This window comes from Bos indicus, chromosome 17 (genome assembly GCF_029378745.1).
Source record: "Bos indicus isolate NIAB-ARS_2022 breed Sahiwal x Tharparkar chromosome 17, NIAB-ARS_B.indTharparkar_mat_pri_1.0, whole genome shotgun sequence".
NCBI lineage: Eukaryota > Metazoa > Chordata > Mammalia > Artiodactyla > Bovidae > Bos > Bos indicus.
The window spans coordinates 51,493,289-51,516,574 of NC_091776.1; the positions used below are offsets into that span (position 1 = coordinate 51,493,289).

General features: G+C 58.2%; 1 protein-coding gene across 18 annotated transcripts in view; it reads left to right on the top strand.

The window, feature by feature from the left end:
* Positions 1-21,815, top strand: part of NCOR2 (nuclear receptor corepressor 2) — a 237,298-nt gene extending 215,483 nt beyond the window's left edge. For 8 of the 18 annotated variants that reach the window (XM_070769371.1, XM_070769376.1, XM_070769375.1 and 5 more), the window contains 16 exons: positions 1,237-1,591; positions 2,666-2,887; positions 3,465-3,716; positions 4,612-4,761; positions 4,900-5,049; positions 5,140-5,362; positions 9,816-10,357; positions 11,507-11,656; positions 11,825-11,970; positions 12,459-12,652; positions 13,509-13,658; positions 14,280-14,425; positions 15,811-15,864; positions 18,524-18,748; positions 19,891-20,070; positions 20,644-21,815. In XM_070769371.1, coding sequence (XP_070625472.1) covers positions 1,237-1,591; positions 2,666-2,887; positions 3,465-3,716; positions 4,612-4,761; positions 4,900-5,049; positions 5,140-5,362; positions 9,816-10,357; positions 11,507-11,656; positions 11,825-11,970; positions 12,459-12,652; positions 13,509-13,658; positions 14,280-14,425; positions 15,811-15,864; positions 18,524-18,748; positions 19,891-20,070; positions 20,644-20,825 — 3,321 coding nt within the window. In that variant the 3' untranslated portion in view covers positions 20,826-21,815. The remainder of the gene's footprint in view (positions 1-1,236; positions 1,592-2,665; positions 2,888-3,464; positions 3,717-4,611; positions 4,762-4,899; positions 5,050-5,139; positions 5,363-9,815; positions 10,358-11,506; positions 11,657-11,824; positions 11,971-12,458; positions 12,653-13,508; positions 13,659-14,279; positions 14,426-15,810; positions 15,865-18,523; positions 18,749-19,890; positions 20,071-20,643) is intronic. The other 10 variants (XM_070769384.1, XM_070769383.1, XM_070769389.1 and 7 more) reach the window with 6 other exon arrangements.
* Positions 21,816-23,286: the final 1,471 nt, after the last annotated feature.

Below are 23,286 nucleotides of genomic sequence, written 5' to 3' on the forward strand. Positions count from 1 at the left end.
TCACTGCCTGAGAACTTGGCGTCATGACTTATGTAACCCTCACAACAGTGTTGTGAGGTGTCCTCATTTTAGTGGTGACGAAACAGGTTCAGAGAGGTTAAGCAACTTATCCGGGGTCACACAGCAAGTAAATGGCCATTGTGAACCTCAAATCCAGATGTCCTTACATCTGTAGCATCTTTGTGTCTTGGCCTCCTCCGGCAGGTTGCATCCCCACCCAACCCCTGCGCCTATCCACTGCCTGCACTGGGCCCCCCAGAAGCCCCAGCCTGGAAGGGGAAGATGAACTCTGACTCTGTGAGGAGCTGGTCCCTTAGAGGACCTAAGGGCCACTGTCTTTTCACAGGGTCAGAGATGTGAACAGGAAGGAGAATGAGATCCATGGGGGACTGCATGGCTAAGAGGTGGTAGGGAGGTGTCCAGGGGGCCTCACAGTTGAGTCAAGGCTCAGAATCACCTAGGGAAAAGGCAGGAGTGGTGGGAAGGCCGTCGAAGGCCAGGGATCAGGTTTGGCACTCAGCCTCCAGGCAGTTTGGGGTCACTGGCAAGAGTCCATCGTAGATCCAAAAGGGAGGCCAGTCTGATTCTAGAATATTCTTTCTAAAATGAGGGCATTTCCTCTTCTTAAGAAAGTAAGTAAAACATTCGTGAATAAAAGCAGAGTCCTCTTACTTGCAAAGACACAGAGCCCACTGTATCCTAGGTTTCCCAGGCTTGCTTAGACAGGGTGGGGTCTTCTCCCAGGCAGCCGGGTTACAGTCTCATCATGACCCCTGTTCCTTCAGCTGCCCTTTCTGGCCAAAGAGCAGACATAACCTTAGCCCTGACCTCTGAGACTTGAACCTCAGGGTGGTGGAACTGGATTTTACTGCTGGATTTTCTGGCTTGGCTTTGGGTGGGTCAGGGAGGGTCCCAGACTGATGGGAAGAAGGCATTTACCCTCATGGGGTTGTTAAGTTTCTTTCCAGCAAATCCCAAGGGCCAACCGAGGGTCCCCCACTTGCTTCAGGAAGGGCTGACCTCTGCACTTTGTGCCCCCTTCTGCAGCCCCCAGGGTGGCCCTGGGGGCCAGGGGTGGGCAGGGCAAGGGCAGGTGGGCTCATCTTAGGCTTAGCAAAGCCCTTCACCCCTGCCCCTGGAGCGTGAGATGTCTCTCCCATTTCCTAGCAGAGAAACTGAGGCTCAGAGAGGTTGTGCCACTGGTGGTCACGTCCCCCTTCCCTCCCCCCCTGCCAGGGCACCCCGCTCAAGTATGACACCAGCACGTCCTCCACTGGCTCCAAAAAGCACGACGTGCGCTCCATCATCGGCAGTCCCGGCCGGACGTTCCCGGCCGTGCACCCGCTGGACGTGATGGCCGACACCCGGGCGCTGGAGCGCGCCTGCTACGAGGAGAGCCTGAAGAGCCGGTCGGGTGCCGTCAGCAGCTCGGGGGGCTCCATCACCCGGGGGGCCCCGGTCATCGTGCCTGAGCTGGGAAAGCCGCGACAGAGCCCCCTGACCTACGAGGACCACGCAGCGCCCTTCGCCGGCCACCTACCCCGCGGATCACCAGTGACCACACGGGAGCCCACCCCGCGCCTGCAGGAGGGTGCGTGGGGGAGGGCGCAAGGAGGGGCGGGGCGGGGCGGGGGCGGGGCCGCCGTGGGCTCTAATCTCCGAAAACTGCTTTACCGTCCACCCCTTAGCTCAGGAGCATCCTCTGGGCCGCCACAGCCAGCCCACCTGCCAAACCTGTGGGTTCTGCCTCCAGACCATCCTCAGAATTCTCTGCGTCTCCCTGCCGCCTCCAGTCTACCTGGCTTCCCTGACTACTCTCTTGTGCTGCTATAATCTGCTCCCCAAAACGGCAGCCAGAATACTTTTTTGAAATATTTACATGAGTTACGCCACTGTTCTGCTTAAATCTTTCTAGTGACTTCTCACTGCTCCTAGGGGGAAAAATAAAGTCACTGTTTTTCCGCCATGGCCATGCAGGATCCAGCTCCACCCGCCTTTCCATCTCAGGGCTTTATCTCTGTTACTTGACCACACTCAGCTTTCTTTGCTCAGGACCTTTGCACGTGCAGTTTCCCTATGCTTGAAATGCACCCTCCCCCCTTCAGATCTTTACCTGACTGGTTTCTTTTTGCCCTTCAGGACTCTGTTCAAATGTCACACTGTCAGGGAGGTTACTTATGGTCACCCTCCCTCTTCACTATTCTGGTCACATTCTATCACAGTTTAAATTTTTCTTCATTTATTACTTTGAAATTCTTTTTTGATAACTGGTTGATCATCTGCCTCCTACATTGAATGTCAGCCCCATGGGGGCTAGGGTTTTCCTGTTTGGTTTGGTGGGGGAGCCCCAGCTCTTAGAAAGTACTAGGCATATCGTAGACACATGATAAATATTTTTGGTTGATTGAATGAATGAGAAGAAAAGGGAACAGAAGAATGGATGAGCTTTTTAAAAGAATAAAAAGCAGAAGCAAATGAGTGAATGAGTAAAAACGAAAAATGAACTAGAGGCAAATGGATGGACGAAGAGGCCTGGTTCCTGGGACCCCAGAGACCCTACCCTCAAACGATTTCCCATAAGCACTAGCTGCAACAGCCCCCACGTAGGGCGTGGGACACCCGTGTCTGAGGTCCGATGCCATCTGCACTTGGCTCATCCCCACAGGCAGTCTCTCGTCCAGCAAGGCATCCCAGGACCGAAAGCTGACATCCACGCCCCGGGAGATTGCTAAGTCCCCACACAGCAGCGTGCCTGAGCACCACCCCCACCCCATCTCGCCCTACGAGCACCTGCTCCGGGGGGTGAGCGGCGTGGACCTGTACCGCGGCCACATCCCGCTGGCCTTCGACCCCACCTCCATACCCCGAGGAATCCCTCTGGATGCAGGTGATTTGTCCCAGACCCAAGGAACCCTGTAGCATCAGTGTCAGCCCAAGGGCTCCTCAGGCATCAGCTAGGCTCCACTAGAAGGGGAAGCTGAGGTGCAGGGCAGGGAGAGGGGGGGAACCCAACATTGCAGTCATGTCAGCAGTTGAGGTGAGAAAAGAATTTCTCTTGGGGGGTTCTCAGGATCATGCTGGGTTAAACATTTTTTCAATGGTTTTCTTTTCCTGTGAGACTTAATCAGCACCTTGAAAATTGCAAATGTATCAAAAGAGGGCTCAAGGGTGTGCTTTCCCCAAACAGACATGATCTGAAAATCTGTGTAAAAGGACACAGCCCTTAGGTATTTTTGTGATCTGCATTTCGGATACCCTGTGTTTGGGTGAATTTTGATCCCAAGAATATTATCAACAAGAGGCACCCTCGTGTATGTTGGAGAGCAAGGGTTTTTCTACTTTGAGGCTCTCAATTCTGTTTTGTGGGAGTGTTTGGGAGAAGCTGTGGGGGCATTAAGACAGGCAGAGGGGCATTCCCAGCCGAGGTGTGGGCCGGCCTGAACTTATTCCCCTTCTCCTGGCAGCCGCTGCCTATTACCTGCCCCGGCACCTGGCCCCCAACCCCACCTACCCACACCTGTACCCGCCTTACCTCATCCGCGGCTACCCCGACACGGCGGCGCTGGAGAACCGCCAGACAATCATCAACGACTACATCACCTCGCAGCAGATGCACCACAACGCGGCCACCGCCATGGCCCAGCGAGCTGACATGCTGAGGGGCCTGTCGCCCCGAGAGTCCTCACTGGCCCTCAACTACGCCACTGGCCCGCGAGGTGGGTGGGGCGGGGTGCTGCCAGGCACACGGGTGGGCAGGACCCTCTACCCAGAATCAGCCTTATCCCTGGTCTGCCCAGGTTCCTGAAGCACAGGACACGTATGTGCCCACGCCTGTACATCTGCCCTTGCCGAGAGTGGTCACTGTAGAGTCCCAGGTGGTGTCACCTCGCTGAGAGCATGCACAGACCCAGCGGGCGGTTTCTTTTAACTTATTAATATATTTTAGCTGCATGTCGCAGCTTGTGGGATCTTAGTTCCCCGACCAGGGATCAAACCCAGGACCATGGCGATGAAAGCCCACGTCTTACCCACCACCCTGCCAGTGTTTAGAGTTGTGTGTGGTTGCATCCTGGACGACACATGGGCTCTGCGTGTGCCTGTGTGCTGTTGATGTATGTGGTCCTTAAAAAAAAAAAAACATGTAAATGTAAGGCTGTTTGAATTTCTTGTTCCCTTGATGAGCAACCAGCCTGTGGTTACTTTGCACATGAATATTACACTCTCTAGAAACACTTCCGGAATGTTCTTTCAGAACAACCAAGTCCTAGTTAGGGTCTAGTTGTTAAAACTGGTCACACTAGGTATTTCAAACAGTGGGGATTGAATACAAGCAACTGATGGCCTAGGGTCACAGGCACAAGGGGCACAGCAGTGTATGCAGTGGCGCCACCTGCAAGCTACCTCTACTTCAGGGCTTGGGAGCAAAGGGAGGAAGGGCTGTGAGCAGCCGGCATTCAGACCTAGGGCGTGCACCAAGGAGGGAGCACCAGGCAGTGCTGCTTCTCAGAGGGTGTGCGGTGTTCCCCCGGGTGGTGCGGTCAGCGAGCAGGCAGCCTGGTTCCTCTCCTCCCCACGTCGCTGCAGCCCCCAGCCCCACCTCCTCTCTCACAGGCATCATCGACTTGTCTCAAGTGCCACACCTGCCTGTACTGGTGCCCCCGACACCAGGCACACCAGCCACGGCCATGGACCGCCTCGCCTACCTCCCCACCGCACCCCAGCACTTCAGCAGCCGGCTCAGCAGCTCACCGCTCTCCCCAGGTGATGCCCCCACCCCAGTGCTGGGCGTCCTTGGGCAGATGCCTTGCCCTCTCTGTTCCATCCCAGAAGATGAGTCGGGGTGGTGGGGGGCGGGGCTTCCTGTCCCTGGGGCTGAGCCTCAGGCCTTTGGGTTTCCAGGAGGCCCCACTCACTTGACAAAACCCACCACCACGTCCTCGACCGAGAGGGAGCGGGAACGGGAGCGCGATCGGGAGCGCGAGCGCGAGCGGGAGAAGTCCATCCTCACGTCCACCACCACCGTAGAGCACGCGCCCATCTGGAGACCCGGTAGGACGGCCGAGCCCCCAGCCCGCGCCCCGGGGGGCGGGGTCTTCGCAGCTGCACCAGGGGTCTGATAGCACAGCTTGCCTCCCCCAGGTACGGAGCAGAGCAGTGGCGGTGGTGGCGGTGGCAGCAGCGGGGGTGGGGGCAGCAGCAGCAGCCGCCCCGCCTCCCATTCCCATGCCCACCAGCACTCGCCCATCTCACCGCGGACCCAGGACACCATCCAGCAGAGGCCCAGTGTGCTGCACAACACGGGCATGAAGAGCATCATCACCTCCGTGGAGCCCAGCACGCCTACGGTCCTGAGGTGGGCCAGGTTGGCACAGGGGAGGGGACAGGCCCATGGTGGGGGGGGCGAGGAGTGGGGGGCTGGTCGCTGGATACAGGTAGAGGAATGTGCGCGGGTACCAATGGGTCCAGGGATAAATGGGAGAGTGAGCGATGGGTGGGCAGAGAGTTGGGTGAGGAGGTAAATTGATGGGTGATTTGGTTAGATGGATGGGTAGTAATAGATTTGGGTAAGTGGATATTATCCATTTATATGGATGGATAAGTGGATGGATGACAGGTGAGTAGGTAGGTGCATAGGTGGGTCAGTGGTAGATGGATGGATGGCAGACTAGATGAATGGATAGGTAGGTGGACAGACAGATGACAGTGGGTGGACGAATGGACTGGTGGTTAGAGCTAGGTGAATAGGTGGATGAATTGATGGGAGGCTGATTGGATGGTTAGATGGTTACATCGGTGGATGGAGGGTAGATGGGTGAATAGGCAGATGATGGGTCGGGTAAGTGGAGGAATGGATATTTGGTTAGGTGGTAGGTGGGTGGGTGAGTAGATGGGGAGGTGGATAGGTGATGAGCTGGGTAGGTAGATGGATGAGTAGGTGGATGGGGAGTTGGGTGGGTGGATAGGTGAGCAGCTTGGGTAGGTTATGGAGTTCAGGAATGGAGTCTGGAGCAGAGAGGGAGAGAGAGCATGAGGGCTGTGAGGAGAGGCTTTCCTGCTCCCCCAGGTATTCATTCAGCAGAGCCCCACAGGGAGGAGGAGATCGGGTGCCTCTTGTCTGGACCAAGTCCAGAGGTTCCCTGGAGACTGGAGAACCTGCAGAGGTCCCGGATGTGTCTGGTCCCCGGAGTCCACTTCCTATCACAACAGGCCCAAGTCCCCGCTGGTGACCCACCTCCTACCACTGCCCAAGGCCTGTGGGCTGAGCTGCCTGACCGGGGGCAGGTGTTTCCCCAGGGCCCCTCCCTGCCCAGGGACCTGTGTGGAGGCAGCTGCTTCTTCCAAAATGAAGCGTCCCTTCATGCAAGTCTCCCCACACTTGGCTGCTCTAAATCACGCCCTCCCCACCACAATTCCAATTACAAAAAAATAATATCATTTACCAAAAGCATCGTCTTGGTGTCCTCCGAGTCAGTTTCCAGCAGTTATACAGAACAGGAGCACCTGACTCTTAAGAGCAGGGTGCCCAGACATGAGTTCCCACCAGCGACAGCCAGTGAGAAGCTGGAGCAGGAACATCAAAGCCTTCCCCAGTGGCAGCTGAGGAAGACCCTTGAGGGTGAGGGTTAGTGAAAGACTTCCTCATGGAAACATTGGACTAGAGAGAGAAGCCAATGAGAGATAGAGTCGGGCCAGCTCATGTCCAAGACTATCTTTGAAGGTCAGCGGAGAAGGCAATGGCACCCCACTCCAGTACTCTTGCCTGGAAAATCGCATGGACGGAGGAGCCTGGTAGGCTGCAGTCCATGGGGCCACTAAGAGTCAGACATGACTGAGCGACTTCACTTTCACTTTTCACTTTCATGCACTGGAGAAGGAAATGGCAACCCACTACAGTGTTCTTGCCTGGAGAATCCCAGGGACGGGGCAGCCTGGTGGGCTGCCGTCTATGGGGTCACACAGAGTCAGACATGACTGAGGTGACTTAGCAGCAGTAGCAGCAGCAGTTGAAGGTCAGAGGGAGTGCATTTGTGTATTTCTTCCTCCTGGTGGGCTTGCAGTAGGTCTCCTGCCCTGTGCTGGGTATGGGGGATATGGTGATGCAAGCCCTGCCCTCTTAGGGCTTATGGTTTAGACCAAGGCAGCAATCAGGGAAGGCTGCCTGAAGGAAGAGGCATGGGACTCTCGAGTAGCCAGCTCCAGCCCAATTGGAGTGAGGAGAGCACTCCGGGCAGAGAAGACAGCAAGAAGCCCTGTGTGGCCCCTGGTGGCTGAGGTGGAAGAACTGGGTGCCCCTGCCCTTTCCTCTAACCACCCACCCTGGCCCACACTCAGGGCCTTTGCCCTTGGCGTTCTGATTCTTCACGGGGCTTGCTTACTTCCTCTCTAGCTCATATGCCAGCCCCTCAGGGAGACACCCTACCCCACCCATGCCTGAGAGCTCCCTTGCTGTTTGCTTGTTTTCCACCCAGAATCGTTACCTTCAAGCAACTGCCACAATAATAGGAGTTTAATTTATCATGTTATCATATGAGCCTGTACGTAGTGTGTCTCCTCGCCTAGAACATAAGGCAGTTTTGTCTGTTTTGTGCCCTGTCATATCCCTGATGTCTAGAACAGTGCCTGACATAGTAGGTGCTCAGTAAGAGGTTTTGGGTTGATGGGATCATGGATGGATGGGTGGTGGGTGGATGGATGAATGCATGGATGGGTAGATGGATGGATGGATGGGCGCATGGATGGATGGATGGATGGATGGGTGGATGGATGGGTAGATGGATGGATGGATGGATGGGTAGATGGATGGATGGGTGCATGGGTGGATGGATGGATGGGTAGATGGATGGATGTGTGGGTGGGTGGATGGATGGGTAGATGGATGGATGGGCGTGTGGGTAGATGGATGGATGGATGGGTAGCTGGATGGATGGATGGGTGCGTGGGTGTGTGGGTGGATGGTTGGATGGGTAGATGGATGGATGGATGGGTGCATGGGTGTGTGGGTGGATGGATGGATGGGTAGATGGATGGATGGGTGCGTGGGTGGATGGATGGGTGCGTGGGTGGATAGATGGACGGATGGGTGCGTGGGTGGGTGGATGGATGGGTAGATGGATGGATGGATGGGTGCATGGGTGCCTGGGTGGATGGATGGGTAGATGGATGGATGGATGGGTGCATGTGTGGATGGATGGATGGGTAGATGGATGGATGCGTGGGTGGGTGGATGGATGGGTAGATGGATGGATGGGTGCATGGGTGGATGGATGGATGGATGGGTAGCTGGATGGATGGATGGGTGCATGGGTGGATGGATGGATGGATGGATGGGTATGTGGGTGGATGGATGGGTAAATGGATGGATGGATGGGTGCATGGGTGGATGGATGGATGGATGGTGGATGGATGGGTGCATGGGTGTGTGGGTGGATGGATGGATGGGTGCGTGGGTGGATGGATGGGTGCGTAGGTGGATGGATGGATGGATGGATGGGTAGATGGGTGGATGGATGGGTGCGTGGGTGGATGGATGGACAGATGGATGGGTGCATGGGTGTGTGGGTGGATGGATGGATGGGTGCGTGGGTGGATGGATGGATGGGTAGATGGATGGATGGATGGGTGCATGGGTGGATGGATAGATGGGTGCATGGGTGCGTGGGTGGATGGATGGGTGTGTGGGTGGATGGATGGATGGATGGGTGGATGGATGGATGGGTGCATGGGTGGAAGGATGGATGGATGGTAGATGGATGGATGGATGGGTGCATGGGTGTGTGGGTGGATGGAGGATGGGTGCGTGGGTGGATGGATGGATGGGTCCGTGGGTGGATGGATGGATGGATGGATGGTAGCTGGATGGATGGATGGGTGTGTGGGTGGATGGATGGATGGGTAGATGGATGGATGGGTGCATGCGTGGATGGATGGGTAGATGGATGGATGGATGGGTGTGTGGGTGGATGGATGGATGGATGGATGGGTGCATGGGTGCCTGGGTGGATGGATGGGTAGATGGATGGATGGATGGGTGTGTGGATGGATGGATGGATGGGTGTGTGGATGGGTGGATGGGTGCATGGGTGTGTGGGTGGATGGATGGATGGGTAGATGGATGGATGGATGGGTGTGTGGGTGGATGGATGGGTGGATGGATGGGTGCATGGGTGGATGGATGGATGGATGGTAGATGGATGGGTGCATGGGTGTGTGGGTGGGTGGATGGATGGGTAGATGGATGAATGGGTGCGTGGGTGGATGGATGGATGGATGGGTAGATGGATGGATGGGTGCGTGGGTGGATGGATGGATGGATGGGTGTGTGGGTGGATGGATAGTTGGGTAGATGGATGGATGGATGGGTGCATGGGTGGATGGATAGATGAATGGATGGGTAGATGGATGGATGGATGGGTGTGTGGGTGGATGGATGGATGGATGGATGGGTGCATGGGTGGATGGATGGATGGATGGTAGATGGATGGGTGCGTGGGTGCATGGGTGGATGGATGGATGGATGGTAGATGGATGGGTACATGGGTGTGTGGGTGGATGGATGGATGGGTAGATGGATGAATGGGTGTGTAGGTGGATGGATGGATGGATGGGTAGATGGATGGATGGATGGGGTAGGTGAGGCCCTATGGCATGGGGTCTCGCAGGCCACAGTTGGGAGGGTTTATTTTGGGGAATGTGGGAGCTATTCTGGGCAGTGGCGACCCCTCAGAGTGTCAAAGTGAGTGAGTGACCCTGCCTCAGCCTCAAGGGCCACAGCTACGACTCCTGCAGCTGCTGACCCTCCCTCTCTCCTCCCCCAGGTCCACCTCCACCTCCTCGCCTGTCCGCCCAGCTGCCACATTCCCACCCGCCACCCACTGCCCGCTGGGCGGCACCCTCGACGGGGTCTACCCCACCCTCATGGAGCCTGTCTTGCTGCCTAAGGAGGCCCCTCGGGTCGCTCGGCCCGAGCGGCCCCGCGCGGACGCTGGCCACACGTTCCTCGCCAAGCCTCCAGCCCGCGCCGGGCTGGAGCCCGCTTCCTCCCCCGGCAAGGGCTCTGAGCCTCGGCCCCTGGCGCCCCCCGGCTCCGGCCACGCGGCCATCGCCCGCGCCCCAGCGAAGAGCCTCGCGTCCCACCACGCCAGCCCGGACCAGCCGGCGCCCCCCGCCTCAGCTGCGGACCTGCACCGGGAAAAGACTCAAAGTAAACCCTTTTCCATCCAGGAATTGGAACTCCGTTCTCTGGGTAAGACCACCCTGACAGCGGCCACCTTCATAGACGCGATAATCATGCGTCAAATTGCTCACGATAAAGGGCCGCGAGAAGGAGGTTCGCTGGCCAACGACTCCCCTCGCGATGGTAAGACTTCCGGCCCCGCCGCCCACCCACCCCGTCTTGTGGCCTAAAGATATTTTCAGATCTCTGCTTTTTATTTTTCCCCTCCCCCCATTTTTCGTTGGTTTTGGTATTTTGTTTTGAAGCTCGTCTTCGTCGATTGCACGCTCTGATGATTCCTCAAGCTGCGCCTACCCACCCCTCCGATCGGAGGGGGGAGCACTGCATCATTTGCACATCGTTTTTATCATGATTTTTCTTTTTTCTTTTGGATTTTCGCTTTTTTTTCCTTTAATGAATGGATCTGTGATTTTGACTCCAGCCGCGCCTCCCATCTCCCCATTTGTACCTTTGTCTGGGGAGCGGGGCTGCGGAGGGGCGCAGGCCCACGCCTTTGCCTGCTGCTGTGTGTGGTTTGGAGGCTGCCTCCCCCACCCCGCCCCACTGCCCCCGAGGCGTACAGTGAGGGGGACGTCAGGGAGGAAAGAGAAACACCCTCCCGCTTCCCAGGAGGAGCTGGGAACCTGGCCCCAGCGTCCTCTGCCCAGGTTGTGAGGGGGTCTTGGGGATGCTCTGGCCCCATGTCTACCTTGCCGACCCACCAGCCAGCTTCCCCAGGGAAGAGGGGAGTCTTCTGTGCCTGTCTCCCACCTCCAGCCCCAGCTCAGGGCTCCTCTGTGCTGGAGAGGGGGATGTGGGCGGACAACCCTGGGATCTGAGTGTCACTCGCCACCACACTGACCTCACACCCTCGCCACCCATCCGCTACCTCTACACTCCCTTGCCCGAAACCCATCCTGCGCCATCTCAGTCCCCACGTCCGGCCCCCACCAGCCGGGTCTGTCTCCGGTCCCCCTTTGGCACCTTGTTGCTGTCCGTCTCTCACTGTCTCTGGGTCTCTCTCCATCTCCCTCCACCTGTCTGCCTGTGTGTCTTGTTCTCTGCCTTTCTTCTCCGTCCACCTCTCTCTGCAGTGCTGTCTCACCCTCCTTTCCCGACATGTCCCCACCCCTGGCTGGCCAGCAGCCCTCACGCTGGCTCACTCCCGCTCTCCGTCTGCCCAAATCTTCCCCGCCTCTGGCCCGGGGGAACCCATCCAGCGTGGAGGGGCGGGCTGGGAAGGGCAGCCCTGGCCCTGGCTTTGGCCTAACTCAGGGCCTCGCCCGGCTGCAGGTTACCACGGCGGCAGCTACAGCCCCGACGGGGTAGAGCCCGTGAGCCCCGTGAGCTCGCCCAGCCTGACCCATGACAAGGGGCTCCCCAAGCACCTGGAGGAGCTCGACAAGAGCCACCTGGAGGGAGACCTGCGGCACAAGCAGCCAGGTGGGGTCCTGCCCCACACAGATGGGGAAGCCAAGGCACTTGGAGGTGGTGGAGTCAGCCCCGTGTCTCAGCTCAAAGGGCGGAGCTGGGATCTGAGGACGGCAGCCCCGGGGGGCACCGGCCTTGCCCACCCCGGCCACGCCCTGACCAGCCCTGCTCTGCCCGCAGGCCCAGGAAAGCTCAGCGGTGAGGCGGCACACCTCCCACACCTGCGGCCGCTGCCCGAGAACCAGCCCTCGTCCAGCCCGCTGCTCCAGACCACCCCAGGGGTCAAAGGTCACCAGCGGGTCGTCACCCTGGCACAGCACATCAGTGTAACTACCCCACCTCGTCATTGCCTTTGCACCTGGGGCGGGACTAGGTCCTGAGAAAGGGAGGGGAGGAGGGTCCACACGTCCTCTGACAGGTAAACTGAGTCCTGGGTAGGGGTGGGGGGCGAACCAGGGATCTGGGGGTTGACAAGGGCACGTCATGCCGGGGGTCCCAGAGTCGTCTCCAACTCAGGTGTCCCTCCTCCTCCACTGATGGGGCGTCAGGTGCACAAGCTCATCCACGATCCATACCTCACACACGCTGGCCAGTTGAATCTGACCCATCTTGGGCCCAGGTGGGCACTTCGGGCCTCACCCCATGCACCTGGGGGCATTGAGCTGCTATAAACAGGCTCAAAGCTCCTGGGGAGCCAAGGACCACGCCCCAAGGTTCTACCCCCAACGCTAGCTCAGCCCTCACCCCATCTGGAAGGTTCTGGCAGCTGGCTGGCACCTGACCGTTCATGTCTCCTCTGATCCTTGGCCTGCAGGAGGTCATCACGCAGGACTACACGCGGCACCACCCGCAGCAGCTCAGCGCGCCCCTCCCCGCCCCCCTCTACTCCTTTCCCGGAGCCAGCTGCCCTGTCCTGGACCTTCGCCGCCCGCCCAGCGACCTCTACCTCCCACCCCCGGACCACGGCACCCAGGCCCGTGGCTCACCCCACAGTGAAGGGGGCAAGAGGTGAGCAGGGGTGGGAGACGGGGTGCCCCTTGCCAGCCCCCACCGAGGAGCTTCGTGAGGTGTCTGCTGCGGGAAGGGTGAAGCTAAGGGAGGTTGGGGAGTTGGCTCAAGGTCACAGAGCAGCTGGACCCCTAGCTGATATGTACACCACACTCTGTGGGGGTTCCAGGCACCAAGCTAAACCCTTCACACACGCCAACCAGGATCCTCACCACAGCCTCAGGAAGTATAGGCAGTGTTACCCCATTTCACAGATGAAGAAACTGAGGCATGGAGCAGTGAACTCACTTGCCCACAGGGACGCAGCCAGTAAGTGGCAGAGCTGGGATTCGAAGCAGAGCTGTGTGATGTGAGAGCAGCCTCCTAGCAGGCACCCATGCACTTCACACTCCTGGTTACCCCGAGGGGCCCCTGGTCGGAGAGGAGAGGGAAGGGCCCCCCTGAGGGCCCTCCATTAGGATGAGGGAGCCACTCCGGGTAGCACACAGAGGAAAGGAGATGGCAGGATGTCCTTGGGGGAGCAATGGGGTCCCTGGCGTGGGGGAGCAGCAGGGGTTCAACAAAGTGCCCCCCATGGGCCAAATCCCGCCATAGCCTGTTCTTGCACAGTCCGTGAGCTAAAGACGTTTTTACATTTTTAAAGGATTATTCTTTTTAAATGAAGAAGAATATAGTCGAGACCACAACTGGCCCATCACCCCTGAAATACTTACTATATGGCCCCTTATAGGAAAAGTGTGCTAAGCGCAGGTTTAGAGTGAGGCAGGGCTTGCAGGGGAGTGGAGGGAGGGGTGCACCCCCTTCAAGAGAGAGAGCTCAGAGCTCTGACCACCGTTGGGACCCTCTCTCCACCCAGGTCTCCAGAGCCAAGCAAGACATCAGCCCTGGGCAGCAGCGAGGATGGTATCGAACCTGTGTCCCCGCCGGAGGGCATGGTGGAGCCTGGGCATCCGCGGGGCACCATGTACCCGCTGCTGTACCGGGACGGGGAACAGGCGGAGCCCAGGTATCTTCTTGGTGGCCCCTCCCCTTCCTGGGGTGCTCAGGAATACAGCCCTTGCCCACCTGTGGCCTCGGTCCACCGCTGTGCAACTGGGGGCTTGACAAGGGCTTCGGGGTGCAACTGAGGACCTCAGACCTACTGTTAAACAAGGTCGAAACTTGGGAGACCTCCATGACAACTTCCAGAGTCTTGGGCTGGGGTCTCTCAGCTCAGGCTGGGCCCCTGTTGCCGACACTTGAGGATCTGAGATTTAAAGAGCTAAATGTTCTGAACCAAGCCAGGGCCCAGGGTGGGGATGGAGGCAGAGAAAAAAACCCCCTCATCTCAGGGGAAGGTGTGATCTGAGCCTGTTTTGGTTCCACAAGCCCTTTTCTGGGCGTCTGACTGTGGTAGGCAGACAGGTATGGCCCACCAGGACAGCTGGGGTTCTCCAGAGATATTCTGAGCCAAGGATAGAGGATTTCAGGAGACATGGTCCCTAAGAGACCAAGGAAGCAGGCTCGGGGGTGGGAGAAGCATCATTCTGAATTTCTAAGGCAGCTCAGGTGGTAAGCGCCCCGTCATCAAGGGTGTGCAACCTCAGCGCCAAGTGAACTGACCTGGGATGTCTGATTCTTACAACAGGATGGGCTCCAAATCTCCAGGCAACACCAGCCAGCCGCCAGCGTTCTTCAGTAAGCTGACCGAGAGCAACTCGGCCATGGTCAAATCTAAGAAACAGGAGATCAATAAGAAGCTGAACACCCACAACCGGAATGAGCCAGAATACAGTAAGGGGCCCACCTCTCCCCGGGAGCGGGGTGACGGGGGGCAGGATTGGGGACCAGCAGGGCCGGGTGGACCTGCCGACCGCCTCTCCCGCTGGCCCGTCACCTCATGTTCAAGGAGCCCAGGGTGGTCTCTCTTTTTGCTGTAGGTATCTGGTGGCACAGAATGCAGTGCCCAGAATGGTGCCCAGCACACAGAGGGCTCTCAGGGAATATTTGCATGAACGGGCCAGTTCACGCTGGGCACCAGCAACTGAGGTCATGCTCATACAAGGGCTCCATGTGTCTGCCACTCACGGTGTTCCTCACATATGTGATTTTCCCCTGTTTGTGTGGTTCCTGGATGTCAGTCCTAGCTCAGCTCCCCACCCCTATTAGCACAGCGCCTGGCCCATAACAGACGCTCAAGAGAACCTGTGAGCTGGTAAACCAATGAATGGAGGGTCCTCACATCCCCAGCTTCAAAGAGCTCTTTAGTCAGGGGGAGTTCGAGGGCCTTGCAGAGCCTTTTCTTCTGGGGCTGGCATCACAGCCTTTCAGACAGTCCCTGGCCCAGGCTGTTAAGTCCAGAACCTTGTCCAGTGCCGTGCACTGGCCAGTGGATGAGCAGCCCCCGAGAGCTGGCTCAGAATGCAAAATCTCAGATGTCAGGGCCACCTGGCTGTGACCTCTGTCACCCCATTGGTCACCAGGATTGATTTGGCTGACCTGGCTGTCTGGCAGGTGTCCCCTTCCTCCCTCACTGCTGCACGCGTGTGCCTCCCAGAGCCGTGCGCACAGTTAAAGAGGATGACCCCCTCTTTGGTCAAGGGTGTATGAGTAGCTCTGTGCTCCCCTCTAGCTGTGCTAGAACCTCCACACAAGCACTCAGAGTCCATTTGTAGGAGAATCCCATGGACAGAGGAGCCTGAAGGGCTGCAGTCCATGGGGTCTCTTGCAAAGAGTCAGACATGACTGAGCAACTTAGCACACACACATAGGGTAGTCAAACTTCCAAAACTCGAGACATAGCCAAGTGAGGTGTTATGTATGGCAGGCTGTCTTTTTTAAAAAGAAATACAGACTCTCAAGTGCTGCCCCAGGTGGTGCTAGTGGTAAAGAATCCACCTGCCAATGCAGGTAGATGTCAAGAGACACGAGTTCAATCCCTGGGTCGGGAAGATCCCTTGGAGGAGGGCATGGCAACCCGCTCTAGTATTGTTGCCAGGAGAATCCCATGGACCGAGACTAGGCCTGCTGCATTGCACAAGCTCCTGGCTGGCGCACCTTGCCTAGACCAGACAGGGAAGCGGGGCGGGTGGCAGGGGCGTGGGGTGGGGGGGACGGGGCAGATGATTTCCAGGATCCATGGGCCCATCGCCCTCTCCCTTCTTATCATCCCCCTCCAGATATCGGCCAGCCGGGGACGGAGATTTTCAACATGCCCGCCATCACCGGAGCAGGTAACCATCCATCCCGGGGGCCGCCAGCCCTGTGCCTGTCCCCTCACCCCAGCCCTGTCACTATGCACCCTGGGGAGGTCACACTGGGTGTCTGGACCCAGGAGGAGACTCGGGAGTGAGGTCATGGAGGTCTCTGGGCCCCACATTGGCTGTAGCCGTGGTGACAAGCAGCCTTTCTCAGTTCGAGTGTGTCCCCTCCTCTGGTCTAAGCAAACCTTGCAGTGGGGATACAGATGCACATAAAAGGCCGGAGGCGGGGGAGGGAGAGGCCTGCAATGAGTCTCTATTTGAAGTTCAATTTCAAGGCCTCCTGGTGCATTTAGGACAGTGTTAGAATCACACACAGCTGTCCAGAAACTTGCCCGGCTTGTTTGTTGGGGTCTCAGATGGAGACTCGAGTCTGTGGATGGGGAGTGAGCCTGTGTGCATATAGGCTGCCCTCGCGGTCCAGGTGGGCATTTTATGTAGTTAGAGCATCAGTTTTTCTTGAAAATGCTAGCCAGGGGGCTAGGGGAACACTGCAGATGTATTCTGAGAGGAGCGTAAAATCCACACGTGTGTTAAAGCTGAAACTTAAGCCTTCTATGATGCGTTGGAAGCCCTTGGGGTTGGATCCCCCAGCCTCCAGTAGGGGCCACACTGTGCATTTCTGCTGCCTCTGTAGGGCTGGGTGGGGAAGGGCCTTGTGTCTGGTGTGAAAAGGCTGAGCCCAGAGCAGATGGGGCTGACGCTCTGCCAGAGTGGGAGCATCTTCGGGAGGAACACAGGGGGACATATTGACCTTCTCTGGGGCCATCACAGCTCCAGGCACAGGGTGAGCAAAAGACAACTATTGGATTGTATCAAGGGGCCACGGGGCCTCTAAATGCTGAGCCTTAGGCAACAGGGAGGAGGCAGTTTGGTCGAAACAACAAGATGGTCAGAAATGGATGTTTCCAGAATGTTCCGAACCTTGACTGAAACACTGAGACACGCAGGTGCACGTGTATGTAGAAATTCATGCGCAACAACCAAGATTTATGTGAAAACTTGTATATAAATTAGATCCAACTTTTTTTTTTCTGAAGCCGTGTAATCCAAACAAAAGAATTTCCCCCAGACCTTAGTCTCTGCTGCTTTAGCTCCTGCTTCAGGACTGGTGGTGGGTCAGCTTCCTGACTAAGCACCAGTCAGACCATGTATCCATGACCTTGGTGTCAGGCTCATCTGTGATTGTAGGATGCTAACCTACTGAGGAACCATCATGACCAGCATCCCTCACATCTTTTTTTTCCACTTCCCTCTGTTTAAGTTTGTAGGATCATAAATGCTCTCCCTGCCCCTCCACCCATCCATCACCCCTGTAGGAAAATTTGCTTTTTCTTGATGGACATGGCTTTTTTTTTATTTGAAGTGCTGATGAAACATGGCCAACACCCAGTTAAAAAAAAAAAAAGTCAAGGGGTCTTGTGGCTGTGAACGAGTTTGAAAGTAAAAGGAAGAAGAGAAAAAGGAAACGTAGACAGCAGATAGTTGCTTTAGAAATGTGATCTTAGAAGCTGCCGTGTCACGAAGTCAGCAGTCCAGTTTACAGATGAGTCAGGGGTCAGCCAGACTTGCTAATCATACAGTTGGCTCGGAGCAAAAGTTTTAAAATTCATGAAAAATTCTGCCTGGTGGCAGGCAGAGAGCTTTGTCGGCGGTTTTTGAAAGCGAAGTCTGGTTTAACAACAACAAAAAATACCCCAAAGAGGCACATTCCCCAGGGTTTGCAAAATTAGTCCCTAGGAAACACGAGAGGGTCAGAAAACCTGGTGAACAGAAAAAGAGGAGTAACTGGCTTGACTTCGCAGTGGGTGTCTGGAAGGCTCCACGGGGGCAACCGTCGATCGGACCACTGTGGGCCGGGGTGGCCGGGCGGGCGCGGCCAGGCCACTGTCTCCAGCTCTGCCCTGACCCCCGCACGCACCGTAACTGCATGGCTGCCACCCTCCCTCACCGTCCGTCTCTGCACCTCTCTCTCCTCGTGGCTCCCTGGGTGGGGAGAAGGCGTGGGAGGAGAGTTAGGCCCCAGCTGTGGGGGGGTGGGGGACAGGCAGGGGGCTGGGGGCTCCCAGGTTGGGGCAGCCAGAGGACTGTCTGGTCACCTTCCCCCCGTCCCTCTCCGCAGCCCTGGGAACCAAAGAAGGACTCCCCCACGCCCAGCGCTGCACGCAGGCTGGGCTTAGTTTCCCCACAGCCCTTTCCCCTCAATAAGGGAACCTCTGATCCCGCCCTCCACCCCACTCCCTGTTTTTAAGTCCACTTGGATTTTAAATAATGACGCAGCCCCAGCTGGGGTTAGGGAGCCAGAAAGAGCTTCCGATTCCCCAGAGGGCAGAGTAGAAGTGAGGCTTGGTGGGGGGTGATGAGCATGTAACTTCCCCAAAGCCCACCTCTCCCCCTCACCCGCACCAGGAATCCCTAAGAGTCTCCAGTGTCCGAGTCAGAGGGAGGCCTCCCACCCATCGCCCCACAGGGAAGACCAGGGCGGGCGGGGTAGACAGGGAAACCGATCGTCGCTTTGCCGAAATGTGCTCACTGTGTATTCTCTCTTCTCCTCCCTCTCTCCCTCTGTGCTTCTCTCTCCCTCCCCCTCTGGCCCCCTCCTGGCCCCTCTGTGTGTGTGTCTCTCTCCCAGGCCTCATGACCTGCAGAAGCCAGGCGGTGCAGGAGCATGCCAGCACCAACATGGGGCTGGAGGCTATTATTAGAAAGGCGCTCATGGGTAAATATGATCAGTGGGAAGAGCACCCGCTCAGCGCCAATGCTTTTAACCCTCTGAATGCCAGTGCCAGCCTGCCCGCTGCTGCTATGCCCATAACCGCTGCTGACGGACGGAGCGAACACGCACTCACCTCGCCAGGTCTGCAGGCCTCCTCCCGCCTCGGCCCTCCAGCCCCGCCCGCCCGCCCCGTCTTTCCCCACCCTGGTGTCATTAATCCTCCCGCCTCCTCCTCCTCCTCCTCCTCCTCCTCCTCCTCCACGGTCCTCTGACCAACGCCCCCCCTCCCGCCCCCCACCCCCAGCTTTGGAGCTTGTGACTTGACTTTTTTGTGCGTGTTTGACGTGGTCCTGGAGTTGGCTAACCCCAAGCTGGGCGGGCACCCCCAGGTGTCCCAGTTGCCCCGGGTCCGCCCTTGCCCACTGGGCACGAAGGAGCTGCCGCTTTTCTAAAACCACTCACACCGCTGCCCGAGCCCTGCCCCGCCTTCCTCGAACCCTGCCGGACACAGGTCCCCGGATGCCCGCGTCCTGGCCTCTGTGTCTCCTTGGGGGCGATCGGGCTGGAGTGAGGACCTTACCTTCTGTGTGTGGATCGAGGGGACCCCTGGGCTCATGGGCAGCCAGGCCAGTGGGCTCTGTGCCTGCAGTGGCCACCATGCATGTCCACGGCTGGCCCTCGGGCCTGCTGGGGAGGAGACCAGGGTCTGTGTGCCAGACCCAAACTCAGATGAGTTAGGGAAACCACACGGACCGGCTCGCCCTCAGCCCTGGGTCCCTAATCATAACCACATATCAGAGCAAGGGCTGGGCAAGGAGAGCGCTTGAACCATTTTTCTAACCTGGACGCTGTGGCCCCAGGACGTTTCTGGACTTAAGGCGAGCCGAGGCCTGGCCTCAGGGCCCCTGGCTTCCCTGCAGAGGGCCTGCACCCCCCCAGGCCCCAGCACAGTCCTAGGGCCATGGTCAGGGTCAAGCCAGAGGCCTGAGGCTTTGTGCTTGGAGTGTTAGCCCATAGTGGGTAGATGGGCCTCGGGGCAGCCTGAGGGGGCTTTGCACATAGTTCTATCCACTGCCCTAGTAGAAACCCCTGCACATCCAGGCGCATGGCTGGGTCTGGACATCTGGTTGACCTCTTTGGCTTCCCAGGGGCGTGGGCTGCTGTTCCCCCTCCCTGGGGGGCCCAGGAAGCAGGGGGTCAGGGCCTCACCCATCCCCCAGTCCCCACAGCATGAGACCTGTCCTCACAGTCCAACGCGGCCCCTTCCGTGTGTCTCCCTGCAGGTGGCGGCGGGAAGGCCAAAGTCTCCGGCAGACCCAGCAGCCGAAAAGCCAAGTCCCCAGCCCCGGGCCTGGCGTCTGGGGACCGGCCACCCTCCGTCTCCTCGGTGCACTCGGAAGGAGACTGCAACCGCCGGACTCCACTCACCAATCGCGTGTGGGAGGACCGGCCCTCGTCCGCAGGTGGGCACCTGGGCTGGGCAAGGGGGCCAGGCCAGCTGCTTGAGCACCTACCGTGCACGGAGCGTGTGGTCAGGCCTGTTCTGAGAAAACCACTCAGGGCCCTGCCCAGCTAAACTCAGGCTTGCACAGGGTCAGGACACTTCCTGTAAGGGCCCAGCTGGAGGGCAAGGGTGCAGTTAGAGAGGATGAAGGATTCCGGAAGTGAAGAGAGAAGCTCGTGGGCAGGGACCAGTCCCATGGGTTTGCAGGGGGTTGCAAGGGAGCCCCCCACCCCCGATTTCTCTCTGAGTGTGGGGAGGTCCCTAGTGGAGGTTCAGGAGATCCCTTGGCTGCAAAACAAGCCCCAGGGACAAGGGCAGGAGCAGCGAGGAGGCTCCTGCAGGGCTGGAAGATAGGCTGCTGGGCATGGATGGGATGGGAGTGGTGGCAGGGAGTCCAGGCGGGAAGTTTGAGAACCTTCAGGAGATAGAAGGGGCAGCCGAGGCAGGAGGGCGAGGCCCCAGAGTTGCAGGTGGGTGGGGCCCACAGGGACTGCCTGGCTCACCGAGTTGTCTCTCCCGGTCTCTCCGGCAGGGTCCACCCCATTCCCCTACAACCCCCTGATTATGCGGCTGCAGGCAGGGGTCATGGCCTCCCCGCCCCCGCCCGGGCTCCCCGCGGGCAGCGGGCCCCTGGCCGGCCCCCACCACGCCTGGGACGAGGAGCCCAAGCCGCTGCTCTGCTCGCAGTACGAGACGCTGTCCGACAGCGAGTGACGGTCAGAGCGGGGAGGGGGCAGCGAGCAGCTGGAGCAGCGGGGCGAGGAGCGGGCGGCCGCCGACTCCCCGCACCGAGGAAGGAGCCCCTGAGTCTGCCTGTGCGCCCATCCGTCCGTCCGTCCGTCCGTCCAGAGCCGGCATCCTTGCCTGTCTAAAGCCTTAACTACGACTCCCGCCCCGGCTGGCCCGCGCAGTGACCTTACTCAGGGGATGTTTACCTGGTGCTCGGGAGGGGAGGGGCCGGGCCGGGCAGGGGGCGCAGCAGGCGTGTGTGGCAGCCACACGCGTACAGCCGGGGCGGCCAGGGACCCAAAGCAGGACGACCACCCACCTCCCACGCCACTGCCTCCCCCCTTAACGCATTTGGAACCAAAGTCTAAACTGAGCTCGCAGCCCCCGCACCCCCAGCCCCGTCTGCCCCCAACCCCCCTCCCGCTTAGCACTCTGGACAGACGGACACGGGCCCTGTCCAGGCCCCAGCACTCTTTTCCCCGGGCCCCAGGGGCTGCCCCAGCCGACGAGACCGCGGGAAACCGAATCAGGCCAGGTGGGCAGGCGACAGGGCCGGGTGCGGCCTGGGGCGAGCGGCTGCTCCGAGGAACTGGACTGTTTCGTTCACGCAGCATTGCCGCAGCGGCGGGAAGGAAAGGCAGGTGTAAATGATATATTGGTTTACAGGGTATATTTTTGATACCTTCAATGAATTAATTCAGATGTTTTAAGCAAGGAAGGACTTACCCAGTATTATTGCTGCTGTGCTTTCGATCTCTGCTTACCGTTCAAGAGGCGTGCGCAGGCCGACAGTCGGTGACCCCATTGTCCGCAGGACCAAGGGGGGGTGGGAGTTGCCGGCCCCCAAGCCCCCCTGCGTCCTCCCTTCCTTGGGCAGAATGAATTGATGGGTATTCTGTGACCGCCATCTGCGCACGGCGGTGGCGTCCTGTCATTTACACATGTTCTTCTCATTAAAAAGCAAATTATACTCGAGTTACAGAGGCTCCTTCTCTATCTCGGACCCGCAGCCTGGAGGGTGGGCAACACAGAACGGGACGGTGGGAGTGTAACCCTGTGGGGGACATGGGCACGTCCCCGGGCTCCCCAGACTCGTCCCATCTGCAGCTGAATGTTGTTCAGTTGCTCAGTCGTGTCCGACTCTTTGCAACTGCGTGGACTGCAGCAAGCCAGGCTTCCCTGTCCTTTACTATCTCCCGGAGCAAACTTATGTCCATTGAGTCAGGAATGCTATCCAACCATCTCATCCTTTGTCGTCCCCTTCTCCTCCTGCCTTCAGTCTTTCCCAGCATCAGGGTTTTTTCCCAGTGAGTCGGCTCCTCTGCAGGCGAGCATTTATACCAATGGTAAGGACGTCAGTGTGTGGACATTGAACCATCACACCCATGGTGGGAGTATTGAATTTTCACCCACGAGGAGGGTATCGGAAATTCACACCCATGCTGACAGTGTCCAAGACAGGCATCATCAACACTGAACTGTTAAAATACCTCAAAAGTTATTATTCTGGGACTTGGCTGGTGGTCCAGTGGTTAAGAATCCACCTTGTAGTACAGGGGGCACGGGTTTGATCCCTGGTCAGGGAACTAAGATCCCACATGCTGCGGAACAACTCTGCCTGTGCACAGCAGTTAAGATCCCGTATGCCACGACTAAGATGCGGCACAGCCACATAAATAAATACTTTAAAAAGTAAAAATTATTCCACCTACGCCTCGTTAGAAAACAGACAGATCCTTGGCTTTGAATATGAGGCAGAAGAGGGAACAGCCCTCCCACCTCGAGTCTTGAGACATCTGCCGATTGGCGACTTGCGGTTTTGGTTGAACGGGTCTGAAGGGCTGTGCTCTCACGCCTGCCATGTTCCTTCGGGAGCGGAGCCAGCGCTTCAGAGAGGCTGCAGTTCTTAGCAGCAGCCATGGTGTGCGGGATGGGCTTTCAGGGTCGGGGGCAGAGGAGAAGAGAGCCAGGGCCGCTGGAGGGAGAAATTGCCATCCCCAGCCCAACCTTAAACCTGGTGGTCAACCCAGCACCCCATCTCCCCAGGGTGTAGACCGGGGCGTTGGGGGGGAGATCTGCTTTCCCAGGGGACTCTGCCCAGCCTCGCTGGCACTACAAATTTACCCTGCGAACCTTTGTTTGCCGTGAAGGGAGTAGGCAGAGGGCTTGAGTCCCACAGCATGCAGCCTAGCACCTGGGCTGCAGTACTGGTGCCGACAAGCAGGTGGCAGTGTTGGGCCAGCAAAGGGTCTTGTCCTCGGCGGGGCCTCCCTCTGCCTGGGGTGCAGGCCAGCCCCCACCTGGAATCCAGGGTGGGTCAGATTGTACTGGCCACACCAGCCACCAGGGGTTAGCCAGGCATGCTGGTGTCACCCAGGATCCCATGGCTCTTCCCTCAGCTGTAGTCAGACCAGGGGTGGGGGTGAGGGGGTAACACAGCTGTCAA